This window comes from Chamaea fasciata, unplaced genomic scaffold, assembly GCF_029207755.1.
Source record: "Chamaea fasciata isolate MVZ Bird 193981 ecotype frontalis unplaced genomic scaffold, bChaFas1.0.hap1 SCAF_3, whole genome shotgun sequence".
Lineage (NCBI taxonomy): Eukaryota > Metazoa > Chordata > Aves > Passeriformes > Sylviidae > Chamaea > Chamaea fasciata.
This window is the reverse complement of record NW_027094088.1, coordinates 13,965,126-13,989,757: the sequence shown is the minus strand read 5'-3', so window position 1 is coordinate 13,989,757 and position 24,632 is coordinate 13,965,126. Positions and strand designations below refer to the sequence as shown.

The 24,632-nt window shown below is 37.6% G+C and overlaps 1 protein-coding gene across 19 annotated transcripts in view; it reads right to left on the bottom strand.

Annotated features, from left to right (window-relative positions):
- NRXN1 (neurexin 1) overlaps positions 1 to 24,632 on the bottom strand; it is a 684,323-nt gene that overhangs the window by 166,469 nt on the left and 493,222 nt on the right. The window contains exon 1 of one of the 19 annotated variants that reach the window (XM_066178081.1): positions 6,996 to 7,037. The exons of the other annotated variants lie outside the window; for them this stretch is intronic. Within the exon in view, the coding sequence (XP_066034178.1) occupies positions 6,996 to 7,022 (27 nt within the window). The 5' untranslated portion in view covers positions 7,023 to 7,037. Of the gene's footprint in view, positions 1 to 6,995; positions 7,038 to 24,632 lie in introns of those variants that run through there. 19 annotated transcript variants of the gene reach the window in all.

Below are 24,632 nucleotides of genomic sequence, written 5' to 3'. Positions count from 1 at the left end.
TTTTTGTTAAATTCCTCCATCAAATTAGCTCTGCATCTTTCAAAGAGAAAAATATTTTGAAGTATAACCAAGTCATATCCTTTATTATATCCTTGTTGGTTCAAACACTTATACACATTTGATTTATGGTTCCAAACAAGCAAAAATTTGGGCTTCCAAGTTCTCTAAAATTCAGTTTTTAACCTAAATTTCCTGCAAAAGGTACAAAGCATTGCACTCAAATACTACATTATGCATTCTTTCTGAATAAAACCCTTTTCATTTGACAGAGGGGAAAAAGAAAGAGAGACACTCCCAGCCGAAATAAATTTTATGTGCATCTACTGTCACTGGTGAAGTTGTGACCATTTATACTAAAAATTGCTCCTCATATAGTGACTGTGTAATGCTTTCTCCCATTTTCTTGACAAATGGCTGCTTTCATTGCCTAAAATCCTTCAGATTTTGATAGTAGGGCCAAACATCTGCGAATATGATGAAGGCAACAACATTTACCCAGGATATTTTACACTTTTATTACTCTTCTGTGTGGTTGATAACACAACTTTCCCCCTTGTAGTGGTGGCAGTATCAAGTGCTGGTTTCAGAGCACTGTGTCTATTAGTCAGTGTTTGCAAGCATTGTCTTATGAAGCATTACAGATTAGCAGAATATTAGCAAGTACAAAACTGAACATGCACATTTTAATCCTTTTATGTGTAGCACATTTATTGGAGAGGCTGCCCATTACTACTTTTTAACTAACATTCACAGCCACAGTACAAAACCTAATGTGCACTACAGAAAATGACAATCAAAATTAAATGATGTTGAAATAGTTCAATTCAGTCTTGCAAATTTGAATTTTAAAGGACAACAAACAAAAAAATACAGCAGTAGTCTCTTTAACTTTTCCATAAACAGTAACCCTCATTTCTCTCTCTCAAAGTCACTCTGTTTAACTCCAATGTGTCAAGCCCAAGAGGAAAAATATCAGAAAAAAAATGCCTCCTTGTGGATGGAGTAGTACATTCAAAGTGAAAATAGGATGGTAAGGGAATAAATTGCTGTGCAATAGAAGTTAATCTGTTTCAGAACAGACAACTTGCTGTCTAGTTATACTTGCTGCTCAAATCTGAAACCCTGTTTTCTGGTAACACTGACATCATTGCTTGGGTTATTCTTTCCCTCATGAATTCCCCTCATGAATTATCCCTCATGAATGTGGCACAGAGCTGCTATCTCTATCAGAGGGTTGCCTTTCTCACACAATTCAGAAACATGATAAATAATTAGTTCAGTGAGATATTACTAGCAGAGCCAGAAATAAATAGGAGGTTTTTGTCAGGCTGAGAGTAAACGCTGCTAAGATAGAGACAAGCAAGTGCCATACAGCATTCATCACTTGTAAGGTAAATGACTTCTTCTGAATTCACTCAGGCAGCAAATGAACAGCTGCCAATGCTGATCAGAGAGAAGTAAAATGTTCCATCTAGGGATGAAGTGTTGGTGAGTTTTTTTTCCTCTTGTTTTCTTTTTCTTTAGTTAAAAGAATTTCTCTCCTCTGTGTAAGGGGAAATTTTGGCTTAGAGGTCAAAAAAACCCCAAAAAAGGTTTCTCAGAAGAGCTTTGTTGTTCATGCGGCACTGTCAAAATGTACAAGCTATTAGCAACGCAGTACCTCTTTTATCCCATCAAGTCCTCTACATACAGCAGAATACGGGAGAAAAAAAAATCCACTCAGTCCTTACAAACTTTCTGATATTTATGACACTTGCTTAGTCCATCCAGGACCTCCCAGACACTTCAGGAAAGTCTGTGTCTGCAGGAGAAAATCTCTTACTGAGGGAGGGAGGAAATCAGACAATGCCTCCTTCCAAGTATTTTGTACCCAGTTTTACAGAGATAAGCTAATTTTAATAGAATACTAATCTGGGAAGATTTGCCGTCTTCACAGTATGACTTCCAGTGCAGAAAGAGTCCTTACTATTGTTTATATGGGGGGCAATGCCAAAACAAACAAACAAACAAACAAAAAAACCAAAAAACAAACAAAAAAACCAAAAAACAAAAAACCAAACCCTGGGTAAAGAATAAAATCAGAGAGTATTGCACGTCTCATTTTTAAATTAAGCAGTGAGCCCTGTTTCAGTCATACAAAATATGTGAGTTTTCCCACTTTTTGTGGCCTGTATTTATTTCTATTATTCCCAAACAATGAGCACTATATCACCTCACAGGAAAAGAATTAATTATTGATCCACTCATAAAACATTTAAAATTCTTATAAAGTTTCCTTCTGTACAATGTAATTATTAATTAACAAACATCTTGCTGCCTTTCAGACTTCCAGCAAGTTCAGTGGGATTATAGTAACAATGGATACAGTCAAAAGAGTAAGTCCTTACCAGTCAATTATTTGCTCTGTCAGGAAAATTCTCACTAAAATGCAAATGTTTTGAACACTAATGTCTTGAATACTGATTCTATAACACTCATTCAAGTTAACAAGAGTGATGTATGCAGGTCAGACTTGAAGTGATTTCTGAGCCTGTACTTCCCTGGAATTCTAGATGCTTTAAGATCATGTAAACATCACTGATGACATTTCTATCCAATATGCACTGAGCCAGATTTATTGAAGGTTCAGAGAATTCAACAAGTTACAAGGAAGGAACTCTCCTACAGGGGAAGTCAGATCAAAGTACTTTCACCACTTGGTTTGGGACACAGGGATGGGAACAATTTTTCTACACTATGAAGATTTTCTTCTAAGTTAAAATATTCTTTATTGAAAAATAAAGTGCTTTTTTTTTTTCTGTTTGTTTTAAGAAGCAATGAGAATCTACCCACATTCTTCCATAAGAGAATTATTTGGAGACAGGCAAAGACTGACTTTTAAAACATTCTTCAGCAGAATTCATAAAAAGAAACCCTCCATACTAATCAAAAAGAAACCTTTTCTTTTTTCCTAGTTAAAACAAAATCATTCATTTTACATCCAAAGAATATTTCAGGAGAAGTCAAATGGGGAGACCAAACTGTTTTGTGCATGTCCTGCCTTAAAAACCCTCTGAGCAAATAACTGAATCAAACAATTAAAAATTTTAAGCGAGTTACCAAAACTGTTCTTCACACAAAGACAGAAGACTTCAGTGAAGAAATTACAGCAGAACCAAGCTAGGCTAAATATGAAAAATAATCAGTGGAAGAAAGAAAAAGGAATGCAACCAATCCTGGTTTTTTTACAGATGTTAGCCCTAAGGTTTTTACTGTACTAGACTTGCACACTTTTATAGACTTGTACACCATTTATCCAATATTTGCACTACATTGTTGCAAAAGAAAACAAAGAAGAAAAAACTCCAGATGCTCAGTGCGTTCAAGTCCAGGTGTTGTGGTTTCACCTTGTGCTCAGCCTTCTGCAAGATGCTGGAAACTTGTGGGTGTGCTACTGTCTCAGCTATGTATTGTCCTCCAATTTGGAGGGTTGGCATAAACTGCCAGCTGTTGGGCTTTCTTCATTCCTAGGGCCCATGAGAAGTTGTCACCCAATTCATCACCCCTCTGGTTCCCAGCCCAAACTGCTTTATCAGGATGTAAAATTGTCAATGGTTTTCTGTGCTGCCTTGTTTTGTCAAGGCTGCCAGAATCACCTGATCAGAGAAAAGCTGGGCAGAATTAGCCCAGGCCTCATTTAACCTGAACAGTGCCTTGGGGTGTTTGTAACAAAAAGTTTGCAAACCCAAGGGTACTTTCTCCAGGGTGCACACAAATGTCCAAAGTCAGGAAAATCAGAGCGGGGGTTTGTATCTCAGAGTATGATTTTCAATGTGGAAACAAAAAATACCAAACCTATAGTCACTAGAATTCAGCAGCTGAGATGATATGAATATCCCCTTATCAGAAAACATACATAATCTTGTAGAATCTTACCATCAGGAGAAAAAAATCTCGTCACACTTTATCACAAGGACACATACTTAGAAGAGGTCAAGCAAAAGTATCCCCTCATATATGTAAGACTGACAAGAAAACCAGCAGGAGGAATTTATCAAATCACTAGTCAAGATTAATCTGGTGTTCTTTTCTACAGCATAAAAAGCTGTTCCTCTCATGCTCTGATAAAGTTATTTTTATTTCTATTATTCTGAGATTAAAAGAGACAGAACCAAGGTTACCATGCCTTCACTTTAGTTGGGTTAGAAAATGGCTTGCTTTATATTTTGAAGCAACCAGATAGAATCTGTTCAAGCTTAACTTGTTTTCTTAGTAAAAATTCATCTCACAGCCTCTATAAATACTTGTTTTGGTATAACCCATGGGAAACTAAAAATATACAAAAAAAAAAATCTTTTGAACAAGAAACTGATGCTGGAACAGCAAACCATAAGAAGGACTCCAGAGATCTGGATGCCTTTCTGTTGGCATGAAAGAACCTGGAGGAAGCTCTGGCTCTTAGTCAGAGCTAGATTTCCCACTGAATTTGATGGGATAAGAACTCATTCCTTTCCAGTTGCTGGCAAAAAAATTTGTATACCTTATCTATACAATAACAGTGTCTCTTCACCTCTGAGACTGAAGCCTTTTTCCTTCGAGGTCACACAAAAGATGTGACAAACAGAGGTGACATTAAAATATAGGTGGGTTGTGCTTTTAAAAGTCATCTGATTGCTGGATGAGCAGAGACCAGAATATGATTACTAGGGCTAAAACCTTTTAAAAAGAGGAGCAGTGAACAACTTCAATGCCGAGCCAATTGATTTTGTGTGCCTTCCAGGTAGGTCTTGTAAATTATGGTTTTGATCTGTCATCAATTATCCACTGTAATAGCATTAAATTTCAATGTAATTAAATTATTTTACTAGAAAATGTTCGTCATAGCATTAAAGTACAGTCTATTTAAGTCAATATGGCACCACATAATCTATAAATTAGTCATAGGCACCATCCACAAGTGCAAAAATGATGAAAATTAATGCAGACTAATGCAATACAAAGTATACGGATATTAACAACAATGTAGGCTGTTTGCAAGAGAACGACAACAAACAACTCCTTAGGTCAAAATTATTTCACTTGGCTACCATTGTTTGGAAATTACAACAATGTCTTGGGCAAATGTTCACTCAATTGTTATTCCAGTTGACATCTCATCAAGACAATATGTGCAGTTCTCCAAATTTTTCAATTAAATTAGAAAAATAAGGCAAGTTATTTCCCATTAATGAACTACAGTAAAACCCTGTTCTTTCTTAGTAGGCATTAATAGGAGTTTATCCATTTAATTCAAAATGAGAATGTGTTTCATAAAAAGTGATGGAAGTCCTTGCATAAATTTCCTGTTCTTTCATTGCACTGTAGTGGAATAGAAGAAACTATCTGTATATTAATATTATTGTTTTGCCTTGAAATGTTGTGCATATTATTTTAACTTAAATAATGTCCCACTAGCTTTAAACATATGCCTTTGAGCCACACTAGGCATTTGAGACATCTGCCTCGGTCTGGCAGATTTGACATTGGATCCAGGGACATCTGCAACCTTCTGGAGCCACAGCTGGAGCCCAGAACAGAGTACACTTGGTATTAGTTCCCTAAATTTAAGTGCTGAATCTCTCCATGTCCAGCAGTCCCTTTCCTAGAATATGGCATAGCAAACAGCAAATTGCAGTTTCCTAAATCAGTTGAAATATCAATTTGAGGACTGGTGAGTTTCAAATTAATGAAAAAACAGTCTGTCACCCAGGTCTGTTATTAGAACTCAAGGTGTGACAGGGGAGGTTTATGATATGCTGTTATTTTATAAATAAGCCAGCAATGGAACCATTTTTCTTGCAGTGTCTGTGGGAGCTTGGTGTATCCAACTAACTGCTACCATGAACTGCTGATCGGTGCCATTACAGCAGGCAGCAGGTACAGGTTTGGCTCCAGCTCAGTCCCAAGCTCAACACCACCCACAATCATCTCCCACTTACCATAAGAAGGCTTAAGTTTGTTGGGCACACAGGCCTTGCCTGACACCAGACTCCATGGCAATGTCTATCACAGTTACCAGGGCTATTCTGACAAAGTGAGAGCAAGCAGCTGCTCAAGAGAGAGCACCTGTCATCACAAGCAGAGTTCAATCTGAGCTCTCCAGGAGCACCAAACCACACCATTGAACGAAGCCTTGAGTGCAGAAGGGTGGTCAGTGAGCACATACAGATTAGAACAGGCCACCACACCAATGATTCATTCTGCCCAGTCTACACCCAGGTTAAGCCCAATACGTGCTTATTTATCAAGAACTTAAGTTCTAACACCCTTCACAGTCTGTTCTCAAAGAATTTATGGTGATTCCTGTGTTTCGTTCTAGATGTTGCAGAACATATCACTGGAATTCTCCACACTCTGGATTCCAGCAAGCACCTTGCTCAATCCCAGTCACAATTTCTAACCTTCAGCATCTTTCTTTACTGACAAATAAAGTATAAAGCTGCTCAGAAGGCAAAAAATTTCCCTTCCTTCCCCTGCAGAAATTTCATGTAATAAAATCAGCTTGTTTTCCTCATTGCTTTATAAGGACTTGAAACAGATGATGTCAGCCCTGAAAATTTCCTGAGGTTTCTATACAGTTTGACATTTGCCTGTCAATATGAAGAAAGATTATACACAAGTAAGAGTTATTTGTTCTAAACAGTTCTTCAAAATACACACTTAGTGACTCTCATAGCAATCTGTCTGCTGCATGTAAGCCTAGCATTTTCCAACACGCTCACAAAATCTGCATTGTGAGCCCTCATTAAGTCAAGGAGATAGAAATTATAATTGTTATTCTTCCCACTATGCATAGAAATTAAAGTTCTGACTTGAGAAAGCACATCAGCAGTTACCAAGTGTTGAACAAATGCTGTGAAAGGTAACAGGTAGAATTCATTTCCTGGAAAAGATAAATAACACTTCAGCAGCAGCCGCCTCTTGATCGCTTTTCCCTGGGGTTTTGATTTATTGATTTGTAACAAAAGCATCCCTACCAGAAACGTCCACCAAGAGTTCTGCATCCTAATTGCCAGAGGTCATTCCCCCTTCCACGGAGGCACAGAGAGGAAAAGATCCTTGATGAGGTCCTAACCATGAGGTTAGCAGCTCACTCCTAACTGAGAGCAAGTTGCCTACCCTATTCCTGCAATTAATTCTACAGCTGATGAACTTCTCCAACACCTGTGGAATGGGTGTGTCCAACAGGTATTTAGGTGCTTTATCCATTACCCCATCCCATATAAGGAGGATCCCAACTACTTCCTTTTCTATTCCTTCTGCAGAGGTACAACCAACTTGGCACCAGAGGTTCCTCAGCCAGGATAGATATCTTCCCCATCTCTACTGCAGATGCACGATCCCTTTTTTCCCTGCAACCATCCCAAAACAGTCCCCAGATACTACTTAATGATTGCTTGCAATATAAATCAAAAGGCATTTCCCTGGATTATCACATACAAAGAAATGCCCCATAAATATTTTTAATGGAATACAGCACTAATTATATTTTTATGGTATTTTCAAAGAAGTATCTTCAACTGAAGTCTCTCTTTGTGTGCTTTCCAATTTTAGATCCTCTGTGTCTATACTTTATTTCTTTATGGTAAATGGCTCATCTTTTGCATGACCACACAAGTAGGGACTTTAGGAATACTCCAAATCTTTAAAATGTTCTTTAAAATCTTTAAAAAGGTCTTTAAAAAGTTACAGCTGTTAACTGAAACACAGTTGATCCTGAAAAACATTTCCTAAGAAAGATAAGCATTCACTAATGTCCAGGGCAACACATGAATTTCAATTCTCCTTCAAGCTAACAGGTTCCATGAAATCAAATTAGTCAAGTTTCTTCCTGTACTTTGTTACTATTTATAATTTTGCTTCACACAGAGTGAATCTCCCCCACCACCATCACTTACCCTTACTTAAATTTTCCTTTTCTTCTGGAAAATATCAATTAAAATAAATATATTTTTACATTACTATTCTTATTTCATCTTTCCATTCTTTTTCTAGCTTTTTCCATGCCACACAGAAGCTCACCCAAGTTTTCTATTTGGTCCGAACAAATAAAACTATTTTTAAAGCAAACACAGCACTAGTCCTTTTCAACGTCTTACATTGTAGCCTGAATATGTTGAAAACTTTCTGCTACCTTTTCTCTTTTATATTTTTTTTTAAATCAGGGGTAAGATATGCACATATTTTGTTCATGCTCTTCATTATAAAGATGATAGTGAGGAAATTAATTAGAAACATATGAGTAACCATAATCTTTTTCCCCTCCTCACTCAGACTTCCCTTTTATGCATCTGTCACAAGGCAACTCTAGACCTCATCCCTTAAGAAAGAAATACTGAGATAGTGCCCTAGGTTCATAAAGAAATGTTTACATAAGAAACAGATAAATTAAGTTCTTCTGAAAAAAGGAAAAGCTGTAAAATTCTGATAAGGGGCTAAAACCGCAACTTTTTCCAGTTTGCTTAGCACATTTATTAATGGTATTTTCTATTCTTGTGATCCTGCCAACAGCAAAACCTGGACATCACAATGCAGGCTCAAAGGTATTTTGTCTTGGACCAACCTTAAATATCTGGTTTTCATGAATTCTCAGCTTCATGTTAGCATGGATTTCAGGTCAGAGGAATAAAAGTTAACAAACGCCATTTGACAAACATCAAATATAAGAAAGCAGACAATTTTTTTGAATTAACTGTGTTCTACAGCAGGGAGAAGTCAGCTCAGTGCATTACCCCTGTTTCTGCTCCATGATGTCACCAGATCCTGAATTTGTGACTATCTCCTGGTCAAAAATAGTGTCTCCCAGTTCTGCAGTCCCCTCTGAAGAGCTGGGCAACTACTTAGGTCCTTGGGGATGCAGCTATGGGGCCAAAATCCCATGGGATTATTACACTGCAGAGCATGAAGATGATGTAGGATACAACCCTGCCCACTTCAAAGCAGGACTGAGAGTTGTACTCTGTAATATCTCAGAGAAGGAAGCGTGTGTGCAGCTGGTTCATTATTATAATTATTAAATGACAAGGGCTTAAATGGATTATTACCATCTCCTGATGACTTCTCCAGTTCACAGCTCCTCATTAGAGTGTAAGTCAACTTCCATCAAGTACTTGAAACACCTCTGCTGTCTAGAAATACTGGAAGGTCAAGGCTACGCCTCATAGTATATCAGACATTATTTTAGTCTGTTAATTGTCCCATTATGAGGATAAGTACAATCTTGTAGTCAGTGAAAAAGAAATATTTATACCAAATAGTACACAGAGGACTGAACTCTCTATTATGTATTTAAGCCTGTGGGCCTGATGAGATGCATCCAAGAGTCCTGAGGCGATTGGCTGACATAGTTGGAACTATATGGTCTTTCAAGGGCCTTTCCAAACCAAACCATTTTGTGACTCTGTTGCTCTGCACTTGCTATAGCCACATACATAGGACTGTTCTAAGTCAACCACTTTGCTCTGGGTAAACTACTAGATTTTATTCTTTACTAGTGAAAGTGATGGCACAAAATACAATCAGCAAAACCCAGTGCTGCCAGTGAATACAGAATGAATTCCTTGGATATAAGAGACCTGAGCATAAAACCCAGAAAATACCTGGCCTACTTTTCCTTGCACTAAGGACGTTTTTCTCTTCTTTCCCATCTCCTCTGGCATTTACATCTGTATTTAGGGCACAGTATAGGGAAGAAAACTGTCATATAAGATCTGGTGGAAAGATGGGATGATAAAGATTGGATGGGATGTGAGTGTGACATGCACAACGCATAAGTCCTGGAAGAGTGAGCACACAGAGTCAGCTGCCATATCTTCCAGCTGCTCACCTGGCTGACAACTCTCAACCATGTCCAACTACCAGAGACCATGAAAACATGGAAAAGGGCAGACAACAGGAACACTATACCAGATCCCCAAACAAGGACAAATGTAACCATGGCTTAAACCATTTTCTATAAAGGTTTTTATATGAATTAAAAAAACCAAATTAGCACCCAAATGTCAATGTCTTCAGTGTAAAAGGAAGGCCAACACACAGCACCTGTTTACCAGATAATTCTGTGTTGTCTCTCTACACAGAGACCCACACAGATTTTTATCAGACATTTCATATACCATTCATACCAACCATTAGGATACTTCCACGTAGCAAATTTATGGGATGAAAACAACCATAGCAAGTCCCTGTACAAGACAGACAAGGCACATATCATCTACAGACAAACTGAGGCTCTAAAGATCATTTTCAGTGTTGAGCATATCTCTGAAGAGGCATAAAGGGCACAACTCCGAGGCCATAGGGAAAGAAGGCACTGCAGTCATATGGCAACCTCTGCTGAGTCCAGCAGCCACATGCTGCTCACTGGAGTGAATCCAGCAGTGCACCTGATAATGCATACATGCTTATAAACTGACAGAAGGAATTTGATATGTTTTACAACGCTGCATAACTTAGGGCTGTATCCAGAAGCGCCTTCCAAAGCAATGACTTTAGACAGGCATCCTACACGGCTGTATCCGAGCCAGGAGCAGCTTGGATTCACAGCAGCGCAGCCTGTTCAGTCTGCTCCTCCTGACACCGGCTCCTGGAGCAGCGAGATCCCACTCCATATCCCAGCCCTCAGAGGGCTCTCAAGAAAAGGCATTGTAGGATTTTTATGGAGCCAATGTGTGTGTGCCTACACACAATTTCGTGGCATGCATTCAGAGTGGACAATGGGGCTAATAATCCTACCTCACTCCAGTGATGGAAGCATAGCTGCAGAGCACTTGGAAGGTGCCCAAGTCAGAGGCAGAGAAAGGATTTCAGGAAAGATTTAGTCAAATGTTGTTCATCAGCTACAGCAGGACAGATTAGCAGACATTCACATAAGCCTTTTTCTTAAGTGGGATGAAGCCTGCTTTTCCAGGAAAAGAAAACCAGCAAAACATACTCATACTATTGAAAACAGCAATAGTGCCTAATGAGATGTAAGGCAGAATGGATTGCTCCCACTCTCCCATGCTCTGTTTCATCTTCATAAACACAGGCAAAGTTAGCAACCCATGAAGGTAAATACCACCACCACCAGTGTGTCTGTGAAGAGCCATGATATCCAAACATAGAGCTCTGTGTGAAACACATGTATGCAACTAAGCATGAAATTCTGGCACTACTGAAGGCAGTGGGAATTCTGCCAATAATTTTGAACAAGGAAGGATTTTATCCTCATCTTCTAATCACAAAGAAGTCCTCTGTGAAATACAAAAGAAGGTAAAGTTTTTACCTAGTTTAGATAATGCTTCATTACTAAATGTCATAAAGCTTGCTCTAAATTAAATTATGCAAAATTTTAGAAGCTACAATTTTCAGCTGAAAAGTGACCCCTTAAAGAGATATCTTCATGGATAAAAATTTTAAATGGTGATCAGAACTTCTATTACTTTTGCCATTAGAATTATTGCTACAGGGTTGAATATTTCTTAAGAGGATCTGCTTCTCATATGAAAACAGACTAAGAGTTGCCAGCAGAATCATAGATGTTAATTGCAAACATTTATTGTACTACCAGGGTTTACATTTAGCAGCCGACAACTGTAACAGGAATCAAAAAAAATGGAATTTTTGCTTGCCAGAAGGGCAGCTGGTGCTTGATTTTCCTGCTATTGATGTTCCTTTTTAAAATTTACTTTCAAAATGTGCTAAAAACAAGTCTTTCACCAAGATTTATTTAAGAACATTCTTTACCTAGCAAAGAGGAGCTTATTAGCAGGCAACTACTCAAAAATAAATATTTTAAAGAATGTTCTTCAAATTCTGATGCAATCCATTCCTTTTCAGCTTTGGTGAAGCTAGATTAGAGAGATATCAAAATTTAATGGACTATCTTTTTTGCAGTACTTAAAACTACCTTTCAGAAGAGAAAAAAAAGAAATCCAGACATCAATAGTTTCTTAACCTAAATATTATCAGGAGAAACAAGCTCAAATGCTTCAACCTAAAAATATGGTAACAAGGTGATGCTGCCATAGTAGTGTCAGCATTTTCTTTTAAAAATCATACTTACATGGACTTGTAAGTTGAGATATGGCTAAACTAATAAGCTTTACCCTGAACAAAGCTGCAGCAATTGTCATGAACTCTTCATAACTTTACATCTAAACGAACTGAAAGGGATGGACCAAGGCAGAGCAGCAATTCTATTTCAGTGGATTAAAGGTGTTCTCCACCTATCTATCTGATTGAACAATGTGCCTACAAGCACAGGCAGATACCAAGACCACATCCAAATTAGTGGTCAGGGCCACTAAAAAGTCTTCCAGGCTGCAGTGTCTGGCTATTGCTGGCAGATGCCTAGCCTAGAAAAGCCTGATACAGAAGGGTAATCTGTGAATCACTTCAAGTTACAGGTTCCATGATCTACTGTAAGAGTTGAGAGCTGCTGATCTACTGTAACATATTGAAGTTGTCTCGCTCTCTGATAGCTGAAGAAAGACAAAAAACACCAGCCAACCAAATAAAAGGTGCTCTACGCCAGTGATGGGTTTTCCCAGAATGGAGGGAGGAGATGTCCTCTCCTGGGCATATCTGATAGCTTCACATGTCAGAAGAATGGCTGAGGGAGGCCATTTACAAAACAACTCAAAAGGTATTCCAGTCTTTCTTTTTCTTTTGACTTTTTTTTTTAAAGTTATAAACTTCTTATTATTTAAAATTTTGCAAACATAATCTTTTATGAAGCAAAATGAGTCTTACTGTATCTTTTAAGACTTAGTATCCTAATCCTTAAATCATAGTCTTTAATACTGTGATTATGCACTTGCTAAATATATAGAGCCTGAAGAATTTTTCTACTTATTTATATATCTTTTCCCATATGTGCTATTTGCCTTAACCATTTTTTCTTCCTTTTTCTTGTACAACATATATGTACTATACTTCTGATATTTCACCAGTTTTCTTGCACAACATATCAGTGAACCAAAGAATAAGATGACATGCATTGTAAAATGATAGACTGTCTGCACTAAGGTGGGCCAGAAGGATTTGTCATCCTGAATTGCAGTTGTTTCCTACTATCATGAGGGCATTCTGGATGTTAGGACTGCAGAATCCCAAACTTTCTTGCCATCATTTGTCTGCAGTTGAATCTAATGGGCACATGTGCTGTTCTCTCAGAGCATGTCAGACACTAGCACATAGTGTGTTAAATACAGCTCATTTTATTCCTTGTGAATGAACAATTTAGTTCTGACTTTATCATAAGACCTTTACATAGTTTCCAGAAACTATGTTGTCTGGAAGGACAATAACTAGAAGAAGTGAGTGGAATTTGTGATTGCTTTTCTCACACTTGTTACTTACCACATCCTTGAAGGCCACAAAGCAAATTCAATATTTTTCATTTGGAAACATGCCAGTGTTACTCATGCTTAATTTTGGACCTTTACTAGCCTTGACAGACATACTTGGAAGCAGAAACAGTTTAAAGGAACTCAAACTTCCTAAGCGTGCCTTTTGTCTTCGAGCTCATGACAAGAAATAAGATTTCCAACATCACCCAGACCCTCATGCATAGGAGTAAAAACGAACTGCCACCTAAAAACCCTCTCATACATTACACCTTTGTGTCAGAGAAACCTACTCAATGGAAACAGTCTGATTCTCAGGATAGTCTCTTGAGACAAAAATAAATACTACTGAAATTTCTAAATTACAGGATAGGGGAGAAATCTTGGGTTAAACTAAATTTTGGGCCAAGTTCTTAGAATATTTGGAAATTATGTTTCTTCAATGCCTTTTTATTTCAGCAAGTAAAGGACTAAAAGGCTGAAGAATATAGGTCCATGGAAGCAATCCGAGTTACTAAAAGACTTGATTTTTCCACAGATTCTGTGCTCTGCCATTTTCATACGACCTGGAACTTAATCAGCTGATATTTGGACAGTACTTTTTATCTAACAATTCTTTAGGTAATTTTTAATGTCTCACAATGATCTTTATAGTCATCAGAAACTGAGCAGCTTAGCACGTAAATGGAAATTCACTATCTCCACCCTGTGCAAAATCCTGTGCAAAACCCCTTGATCCTCACTGGATCTGCACTTTAACATAGAAAATCATAAAATAAAAAACAGTGGCAGAAAGAAAACTCCCAGCTGTTCAGTTCACAGAAGGTTTTTAGATGTAGGTAACTTCCTAAGATATTGTTGCACTTCATAATACATAGAAATATTTGGGTGGCAACAATAACATACAAAATGCAAGCCTGACCCAAGCATTCAAGAAATTTCTTTCTAGCCTGGCAAAATACCCTGCAGCCTAAAAGTTCTTTGAAACTTTATGGCAAAAGGAACACTGCATCCAGCGCTTCCATTGCACACAATAGCACATTACTTATTAAACTATAACTATATTATTACAACTACTAGTTATAAAAGAGAAATTTCTTGCATGGAAAGTCTGAAATTACCCCCTTGTTAGCAACTAAAGCGTCAAAGTTCATAAAATATGAAACATTACCAAAAGTACCGAATATGGCACTTTCAGTGTAACTATTAAAATCCTTTCATTGACATATAATTTCATTTTTAGTTCACTATCTTAAAAGTACTCAAATTGCACAGGAATATGCAGACATATTCAGAGTGCACTGCACATCAATGAGGACAGGATTTCTTGCCTGCTCTGAACTACTGTCAAATGATATTTGAGTTTGCAAGCAGTGTCAGATGATTTTACTTTCCAGTACTTCACTGTTTCATGAAAAAATATGAGAAAAGTAGTCTGATTTATTTTTCCTGCCACAGATGTGAGCTGTGTTTCTACCACATATCTGTTCAGCGTTCCCAAAAATACAGAAAAACAGATTAAATGTCTCCCCAGAAAGACAGTGATACAATTCACTAATCAAGCAAATTACATGGAATAGGAAAAAAAGTGGATGCTCAGTAACTGATGGCAGACTGAGGCCATAAAAATACAATAAAACGTCTCTGTTTATTACCTTTTTATGGGAGTGTTTTGACTTTGGATTTCAGTATCCAACAGAAAAACAGATCCATTATAGAGCTGCATTTAGCACGTGTGTCTCTTGCCTAAATCCTCCCTGTGCCTCAAGAAGGAATGCAGACATTTCCCAGCGTGTCTTTGCTTAATCAAAGCATGTCAGCCAAGATGCAGAGGCCAAGCAGGAGATAAATGGCCTGAGTGTCCCAAGAGTTTCTCTGTATGTTCCCTGCTCAGGAGGTCACAGATGGAGTTGGATGAGGGACGCTCATCACAATTTGACTTTTGTTGAATTATGGGGGTTTTTTCTGCAGTATTGTCCTGGATAACCTGCTTCACTCCTCCCCAAGAGCCAGGCTTCCTCCAGACTTTGCCTCTCTGATTCCTAGGAATAGTATCACAGATCACACAGCACTCACGCCACTACATTTCCTGACTTTTTTGACATATTTCCTCCTAAAAATAAATCAATTCCTCTGTTGCAGGGAAGCAGAAGGATGACCACAGAAGAATGCATCATGCCAATGTTTTTAAGCTTTTATGAACTACATCATTAAATTATGACAGTAATTTGCTCAGCACAGCTCCCTTCCTCTGCACATCTTGGATGCATTTTGTCTGTACCTAAAGTAGGTTGTGTTTGTTGACTCACTGTGGTTTCAGCTTTTCCCCACATGCTGTACATCTGCTGCACATGCCTGCACAGCCCCCACCCTTCAACACTCACAGCACACTGACGTACTGAGTAACAACATGTGAAAGATTTCTGCTGAACTTGGGCATTAAAAAAAATCCCAACCTGATTATTATTCTCCATCTCCAAAACAAATCTACAGGAGTTGTTATTTAGTACAAGCCAGTTTTTTAATTTCAAAGTGGTTTTTGCTACTGTACTTCTCCTAAGAAATTCAAATCAAATGACACTCTTTCAAGTAAATTTTTAGTTTTCTTCACCATTTTTTTTCTTTATTGAATGCTTTAATACACCCTGGCCTTAATTCTACAATTTGCTTCACTTCCCAGCTGTTAATTTCTATGTGCAACTAAAACCTGTCAGTAATTGGCACTTAGCACTTCATTCTGATGAAGAAAATCTGTCAAACATTTTTGTTATAATGTAACATGAAAGCAAAAGTAAGAGTCTCTGAAGTTCTGTAGACTGAAGTATGTCTCTATGTTGGGAAACTCAGAATTTTCTGAGAAACAGTCCAAAAGAAGAAGCAGATGGAAGGAATAATTTCTACCTTTTAGAGGATGCCATGGGTGAAACAATTGTGAACATAATATCAGGTGGGGCATAACTTCTCTATTTATTTTCTTTTTGAAGACAGTGGACAGGACTTGATTAGACAGGCAAACAGGTAAGCTTATTTCTGTGTTTTGTTTAAGTGCTTGGTGCAATACCAAGCAAGATCTGATTATCCATGTGAAATTAAGAATGTTGATCTTTCCCTTTCTCCCACAGTTATCGTCCCTTAGCTGTTTAGACTGCAAACCGCTGTATGCTTCTCTCTTGACATTACAATAAAAGGAATAGCAACACAGACATGAGTATTAATGAGAATCTTTAAATCAAAACAATAAAATATCACAAACAGATGAATATAAACCTATATGTACACATATATCCACAGCAGAAAACAAAACTTAATTCTTGAATTAGTGCATAAGCATACTACCTGTCAGAGTTTCAGGTAGGTTTTACAATGAAGTACCTTGCTCAGGACTGCATGTATTTCCTTCCCCATACATAATTAAAGTTATTCCTATTTTACATCCCATAAATATTCACTGATGCAAGAGGGAAAAAGAATACTCTCTTTCCAAGATGCTGACGGGACCAAATAGAACCTCATAAGGGATCCCTTCAAAGATCATCTTCTCATGGCCAGAGAAACAAATTTAAATGATCTTATGTGAGCCTACTGGCACTCCTGAATTATGCATGATTTTTGACTGCTCATAATAGGAACAAACTGCAGAGTTTCATTAGTACATTTCAATTACTGTAGCCATTCCTACTCCTTGTTTGTTAAGGTTAATTTTCATTTTTAGAACATTCTTACACATTTGCTATCAGCAATGATGCCATGCTCAGAAAAAGGCTTATTAGACTCCTTATGCATTCTGTCTGTGCTGCCCCAAAGTGAACAAATATAACTATAAATTCTAGAAAATTCTGCACCTTTATTTCACATACCACAGGTCTTTGGTGCCTGTAGGAATAATTTCTGCCTAAATAAAAGTTTGAAATTAATCCAGTATCTGAAACCTGTGAAGCACTAGTGTCACTTGATCTTTGTAGGAGTTAGACACACACACATTAGCACAGTACCTGCAAAATATAGCAAGACATATGTTAACTATAGCCTCATTTTGACCACCTGTCAAAAACCTTAACACAAAATATGCCAGAAACTAAGTTGTCACTGGTCAAAAAGAAAAAAAAAAATTATGCAACAGCATTTGCCTTATGCTGATACAAGTATTTTGGAGATTCACCCTTGCTTTAGTTAAAGTGGTGTTAGTCAAAAGAATAGAACTGAACTCCACTTCTTTGGTGGAGCCAGCACAGTTGTGTTAATGAAGGAACATTTCTTCCACCACCCATCTTCCAGAACCAGGAAAGTGCTTGATCCTCTCTTCTTTGGGTTAACCACTGTCAAAGTCAGTTTCTGCCCTAGAAAACTACAGGACACCACTTCAGACAGGCAGGTGTCCTGCCTGTCCAGGTGGCTGACAGCTAAGTACCCATGGAGCCTCTGAAGGGCCCGTGTACAGCTACATACCCTACATCAGAGTTCCCCTACTGAAGCAAATCTCCCTGGTCTTCCCACTCTGGCCAAGATGGCAGCCAAAGCATGATGTCTAAGCATTCCTGAACTGGGTGTCTTTGGGACAAAGCCATGCTGAGCTTCAGGAATGCTCTTGTCACCAGTGGACATTCAGTAGTTCCCTGAACCAGGCTAATGGCAGCCTGAAGAAAAATCTGCTGAAATATGTACAGTGTTGGTTCAGGTCCCCTGCACCACCCATTCCTCTCTACAGACCTGCCTTTCCTGAGCTGCAGTTCTTGTTAATTCAGGTGTAGTCTATACATAAATGCGAACTGTGCATTAAAATTGAGGACAGCTCCTTCCCACTGGTTTGCACTTGATGAGGAGTGCAAATCTGCAGTCTAAATCAAAACTGCCTCTACCATTAAAATTTGGACAAGGCCATGTGTCTGGGAGTCAGGGATTTCTCCCTAAATTTGCCAAGGCGGGTGACCTCGAAGAGGCAGAGGTGACTCAGATGCTGTCGGGTCTCACCCCCGCATACATCACACAACCTCCTGCAATCCGACACCAGGTTTGGCCGAGCTCATTTTCACTTCCACACCATTTCCTCCTGAGGTTTCTCATCAATAAATAAAGAGACATGCTGCTACCACAGCTGCTCTGCCCCTACCTAACCCTTTCTTAGCTTACAGACACATGCAGCCTCCCACGCCCAAAACCCTCACTGCTGGCAGAGCAACGCTGAGAGAATGGAGTTACCATCAGTGTCCAAGTGTTGTCTGTTTGCATGTTAATAGTTAGAATTTTCTCAGCATCACCATTGTAAATCTCCATTTCAAATGCTGATCCATACAAATTTAGAACTGCAATAAAACATTTAACTTCCTAGATTATAAAAATAACTCAGGTTTTAAAGCTGTCAGAGAAGTAAGAACTAAAGCATGAATTAGTGGGTGCAGAGAAAGCCAGAGAAGAAATATCCATGTTCAGTGAAGACACTTTCAGATCCTGATCAACATAAAAGTCGAGTAATTAGATAAAGCCGTAAAAATTCTGAAAACAGCCTGAAATGCCATTCATTTGACAATGAGAATGTGCACAAAGAATATGGGACAATTTGGATTATCTGTCTGGGTAAGATGTGAGGAAAGATTGAGCCTGTCTGCTCTTTTCTGGGTGACTGCCTGAGCCCATACACTGTCCAGCAGGACAAACATCTGCTCCCTCCCCAGTGCCAACCAGACACAGCACCCTCGGAACAAGCAAAAATGCAGGTGTTGACAAAACCTGGGAATTCGCAAGAAAAGTTTTAACTTCAGCAAGCCAGCAGAGAAACTTAATGGAGAAAATTCTAGAACAACTTGCGTTTCAGTTCCCTTCCTTCTTCTTGGCTTACCAGAAAGCATTAGAAACATCACATTTGAAAGAGCATTTGCATTTTAGCAAAGGAAGGAGAGCCATGTCAAGTTGTGTGCCAAACCAAGCTATTTCAGATCAGTTTGTTGGCCATTTATGCTTTCATTTCAACTTTAAACCAAGTAAAAATGCATTTAGTGTGAAAATAAATATAATCTCTTATACACAAGTTCCAGACTTTAAAATATCAGCTTTAAGTTTCCTGGTGTCTCATTCAGGTAAGTTTGAAGAACTTCGTGTTTCAATCCAGCCTCAAATCACCAGGAACACTAAAGCTTTCAAATCCATAATTAACATATATAATTTTGACTGAAAATAAGGTGTAACCCAAATAGAGACGGACAAAACCTGGTTGTACTAATTAATCACTTAACCAGTAAGACATGCAGCTATAGAGGTCCTCCAGCTTTGGCCAGATGATTACCCACTTCTTTCTTCCCTAAGATTTATGTCTTTCATTGCCTTCTACTCTCTCCCAGAGCCTTTCCACTGTACTCCTTCAGAAAACCAAGCATGAGCCTCCTTCATATTTCTTTAAAACACGTCCAAATTGTTCACTGAGAATGTAGCTTTCCAAAATATTTAACACAGCCTTCAACTGTTTATTCAGAAAACACTTCTGCTGAAATGCCCACAAAAGTCAGCTAATCTGGGTTGATCCTGCAACAGTCTACAATAACTGATATTCCATTTATCCATAGACTTAAAAAGCTGTACACTTCTATTAGCTTACATACACTATGCTCTCTCATTTTTGTTAATATGCTCAGTTCTTTCTCATTATATGAAAATATAAGCTATTCCTTTTATTCATGTAGTTCAAATTAAAACTATTGAAATAGTGAAGTTATTTAGGAAGAGTGACTGGAGCTGTCACGATCATAAATCTCTTCAATATGGAAAATACATGCCTTATTCTCTATGTTTATTTTCACCTTGTGCCTTTATAACCTTTTCATAAAGCATGATTGCAGCCTTAGTCTTTTTACAACAGATTTTAATTAGAATTACTGATGAATTAATTAGAATTACTGGTCTACATGAAAGCAGTTTTAGTTTGCAGTTGCTATATGCTGGGTTATGTTTGCTTATGTATTTTATTTATGGCCCCGGTGATGATTTCTACAGATCCTAACAAAAACAGATTTCAAACTCAATAATAAAGACAGAAATAAAATAACAGTGAGAGCGATGTGCCATGCACTTCTGTTTGACCAAGTGCACCCATTTCATCAAGAGTTAACTCAAAACGCTTACTAATGCAAATAATGCACTCACAGCATAAGCTGACTTCAGCAAGTACTCATATGTAATGTTTAATGTGTACAGATAGCAAGAATTTGGTTCTACAAAATGAACGATCACAAGATCAGTTTAAGCAAACATCAGTTTCTCTTCAATATATGACCATCACTGTTATGTGTTACTGTCAAAATTACAGACTAAATTCTGGATGTCACCGCCAGAATTGCAATCATAATTACTAGGGTAGTTTAAAAAGAAGACCTCTTATTATTATTTCCTGGTTTGTTTGGGTTTTTTTAATTATTATTTTTTTGCCTGGAAAGATTCTTCTAGTGAATCCAATAAAATGCAATACTATAATGCACAGCTGCTGTGATAATGGCTACAGAAAGAGGAAACCATTAAGAGACAGCCTCTCTACTGCTGAAAGCCGCTAATAATCCCACTATTCCTCATCTTTATGACTGCATATTTTATGAATGATAATCTGCTCATTACATATTGCCATAAATATTTTGGTTTAGCAATGAAAACAGGCATCAATAAAGTATACACCCTAGAAGCTTCTCTGCTAATACTTCAGTGTCTCCTAATGTATATCATGGTGATAATTTCTCCTTGCCCCCCACACTGGTAACTATGAGAACTATTATTTTTAGCTGGAAGAAGTTCATGCATAACTTATACACTATCTACAGCTATAAACCAGATTTGTCAGATGCCTGAAATCATACTGAATCTGGCTCATTAATTTTCCCCCTGCTGTACAAGATAGCCATACAATATATTAATAATCCTACATCTTACATAGTCTTGACCCAACAAAGCAATGAGAATACTGTAAATTCTGCATCTGAGCACTACTCACAGTACTGTGTATTTTTTACCTTCACTCACGCTATTACAATCATAGGTGGATTTAATTCAAGGTACTCAAGAATTGAGGACAAGCTATAAAACCCACTGAATTTTAAAAGCTATTTTAACCTATTTGGAAATACTTTCTTTTCAGCTTCATATATCCCAGGTCTCTACATTAGCTTGAAAATTCACAAGTCCCAGAAGCTTTTAATCACCTCTGCGACTATTTGAGACTGATGCCGTTCCTTCCTCCTGGTAAAATAAACTTTTATTAATTATTAATCTTTTGAAAACAACTCCTAGCACTAATTTTAATACCACAAACTTTGGCGATCAGCTTTTAAATTTCACCAAGGTTTATTTTATTGGTTGGTTAGGTTTATTTATTTTGCTTAGAACATATTACAGCTATAGTGCTCTTATTCCATTTGTGAACCCATTAAACCAATTTTCCAAATTACCTGGTAGCTTGGTACAAGCCAGGCTAGGTGTGTTCCCCAGAGGAAACTAGGAAAATGCAGCCTAACTGCTGGGTTAGAACTAGTTTATGCAGCTGAATTGTGGTAATAAAATGGCATACAATTTTTGCTAAGCTCCAAAAAATCAACATAAAATAGTACTTAAATGTGAAAAGTGCTGAGGGATTTCTGCTCTAATTAGTGTGTTGCTTTATCAGAAGAGTATTTGGTAACCAAAAATGAAGATTTTGCCACATTAAGAAGACAAAAGCAGGAGAGCTACTCTTGGCTTTCTATTTCTATTTCAGGGCATGCTCACAAGACTGTTCTGTAAAGCACAATTAGTTCAGCTGTTTTGCGGCTGATTTGACTCTGATGCTTCTCCATCCCTTGCAAGTCAACAGTCCCCTATCAAGACCCCCACTGCCTCTCAAAATATTTACTTTTCTTGTTTCTCCAATTTTATTCTTCTTTCTTTTTTTCTCCCACTATATTCTGCCTTTCCCTGTCAATAAAAGACAGCAAATGTCTTCCCCAGGTTGGAGTTAAAAACAAACTGGCCAGAATGTTCCGCTGCTGACTGATCATTCAGCTACTGCCAAAATGAACAGATCGTATCTGAGTTTTCCTTACCTTTCTCCAAGTGGGAGATTAACAGGTCTCTCTCCATTAGTGAACTCCTGATTTTCACCAAAAGAAAAGAAGAAAGAGAAAAACCCAAACAAATAAAACCCAAACCAAAACAGAAAAGCAGAAAAAAAGGAAATTTAGTACCTTTGATACCTTAGGCTTCTACTAAATTTTTCTAAAACTGGGTTCAAATGTTGTTGGAGCAAAGATAGGATTGACTGGTGGACATAATGATTTATGTCTTTTCTTCAGAAATCAAGCTCCTTTCCTGGAAAATCCAAAGCTTTCATTACCCATAATAGACTTTTCAAACTACCAGGATAATAAAATACCATTTCTGGACAAGTCATCAACCCTCTCAAACTAGAAAATACAGAAAAAAAAAAAAATCTTACTGCTAGAAGTATAAGCGAACGTTATACTGTTTTGTCTTTTCCATTTACTGTGCAGGTAGAACAACCATATTTTATCTTGGCCAAAAGAAACATGTCGTGGTTATCAAGATACATTGTGCTGGTCATCTCCTGCCCAGCCCTACATCTTGCCCAAGGCTCAGAACTAAGAGACAAACACAAAAACATGGGCTTAATTCCAAAAATTAATTTAAAGTAATAAAAAAAGGTTGCTGCCCTAGGGACATTTAAATGAATAATAAAACTGCTATATTACTGACTTTATCTGGAGAGGTCAGCATTTCTTTTTGGGGTCTATGTTGTAAATCAAGCTACAAATCAAGCAAAATAATAACCTGTCATACTTTGCATTAATGTCTGATGGACAAAATACTCCTCCTGAGCATCAGGTTCTTACTGATGAGAGTAACAGCCTAGAAAGATATTCAAGTCCCTGTAACAATGCAAGATCCTACAGATAGACACACACCTGCACAGGCATAAATGGGAGCTACAGTAGTCCAAGACTAAATATGGGAGGATGAGATAAATCAGAAAACAAACCGCAAAAACCTTAAATCAAACAACCCCCTTAAAAACATCCCAATATATCCTTTGATTTACACATTTCCCAAGTGACTGCTGAAAACCAGGAAAGCAAAGGTCATCACTTACATTAAAAGAACAAACGCCAGTTTAGGGCTGATCATTGAAGAAAATTGTATGTACAAGTGTAAAAATTTCCTATTTATGACCCAGCATTGTTCTAAAATCATGCAACAGCAGTAATGAACAAAACTCCCTCCATAGCAATAACCATGTAATATTTTCTTTTCCCTACCAGTAATAATATTTTGGTTTAATGTTCTACAAGTTTTATTCTCATTAAAAGTGCCTTTTAAAAAGTATGTCTAAAGATGATCAGCATTTCCAGTAAATCCAAAATGCAAGCTTGGAATATTTGACCATTAAAATGCTGCTAAAAATTGCACAGAACAATTCAAAATTCTGAGAAAATTTAGCATGTAAAACTATTTATTTTTTTAAGAACTGGGGGCAAAGAGTGTCCTTGAGTTCACCAGGTAGGTTACACACACAAGAGAATTTTACCTTGTCTATTTCTTTTTGGTTGTTGTTGTTTTTATAGGGCTGTTTAACATACAACTTTTTTTTTTTTGGTAGCAGCTTGGCTGAATTAAAAACAAACAACATCACTTTAGGCTGTTAATGTTGATTGGGGCAATAAACTGTATATTGAGAAAGAAAAGTGCACCAATGTTTTCAATTTAGAAACTGCCAGGAAGAAACACCCTTTAAAGATTTAAGCTGCCAGTTCATGCTTTGGTTTGAGGTAAATATCAGACGTTGAATGTTTTCCCAAAAAAAATATGCTAGAGAATTCAAGACCAGAGCACTGAAGTCTCCATGCCAGGGCATGTACTCCACATTTATTCCACACTCTTTTTTCCTATCATCAATGTGGCAGAGAGCCTCTGAACATTGCCAGAGTCTGTTCCCTATCAGCTAATATTAACAAGAGCCAAGTATAACATAAAATTTTTACTTCTTGAAAGCCTTATTCTGTGCCCACAGCTATTTGAAATAGCTGAAACCAGCAGATGTCAAGACTAGAAAAAGTTGTTCTGGGGGAAGGATCTGAAGGGAATTTAATTCAGAGCTCTGTCATTGAGGGTATAGGACAAATGAATGATTTGACTTTTTTTAAAAAATTATTTTTAAATTTTGAGTGACACCTTCCGCCCTTATTCCAAATAGTCTTCAAAAGATGAAATTATTTTTTTCTTCCTAAAAGCATCCTTAAACATTATGATTGATCTTTCCAG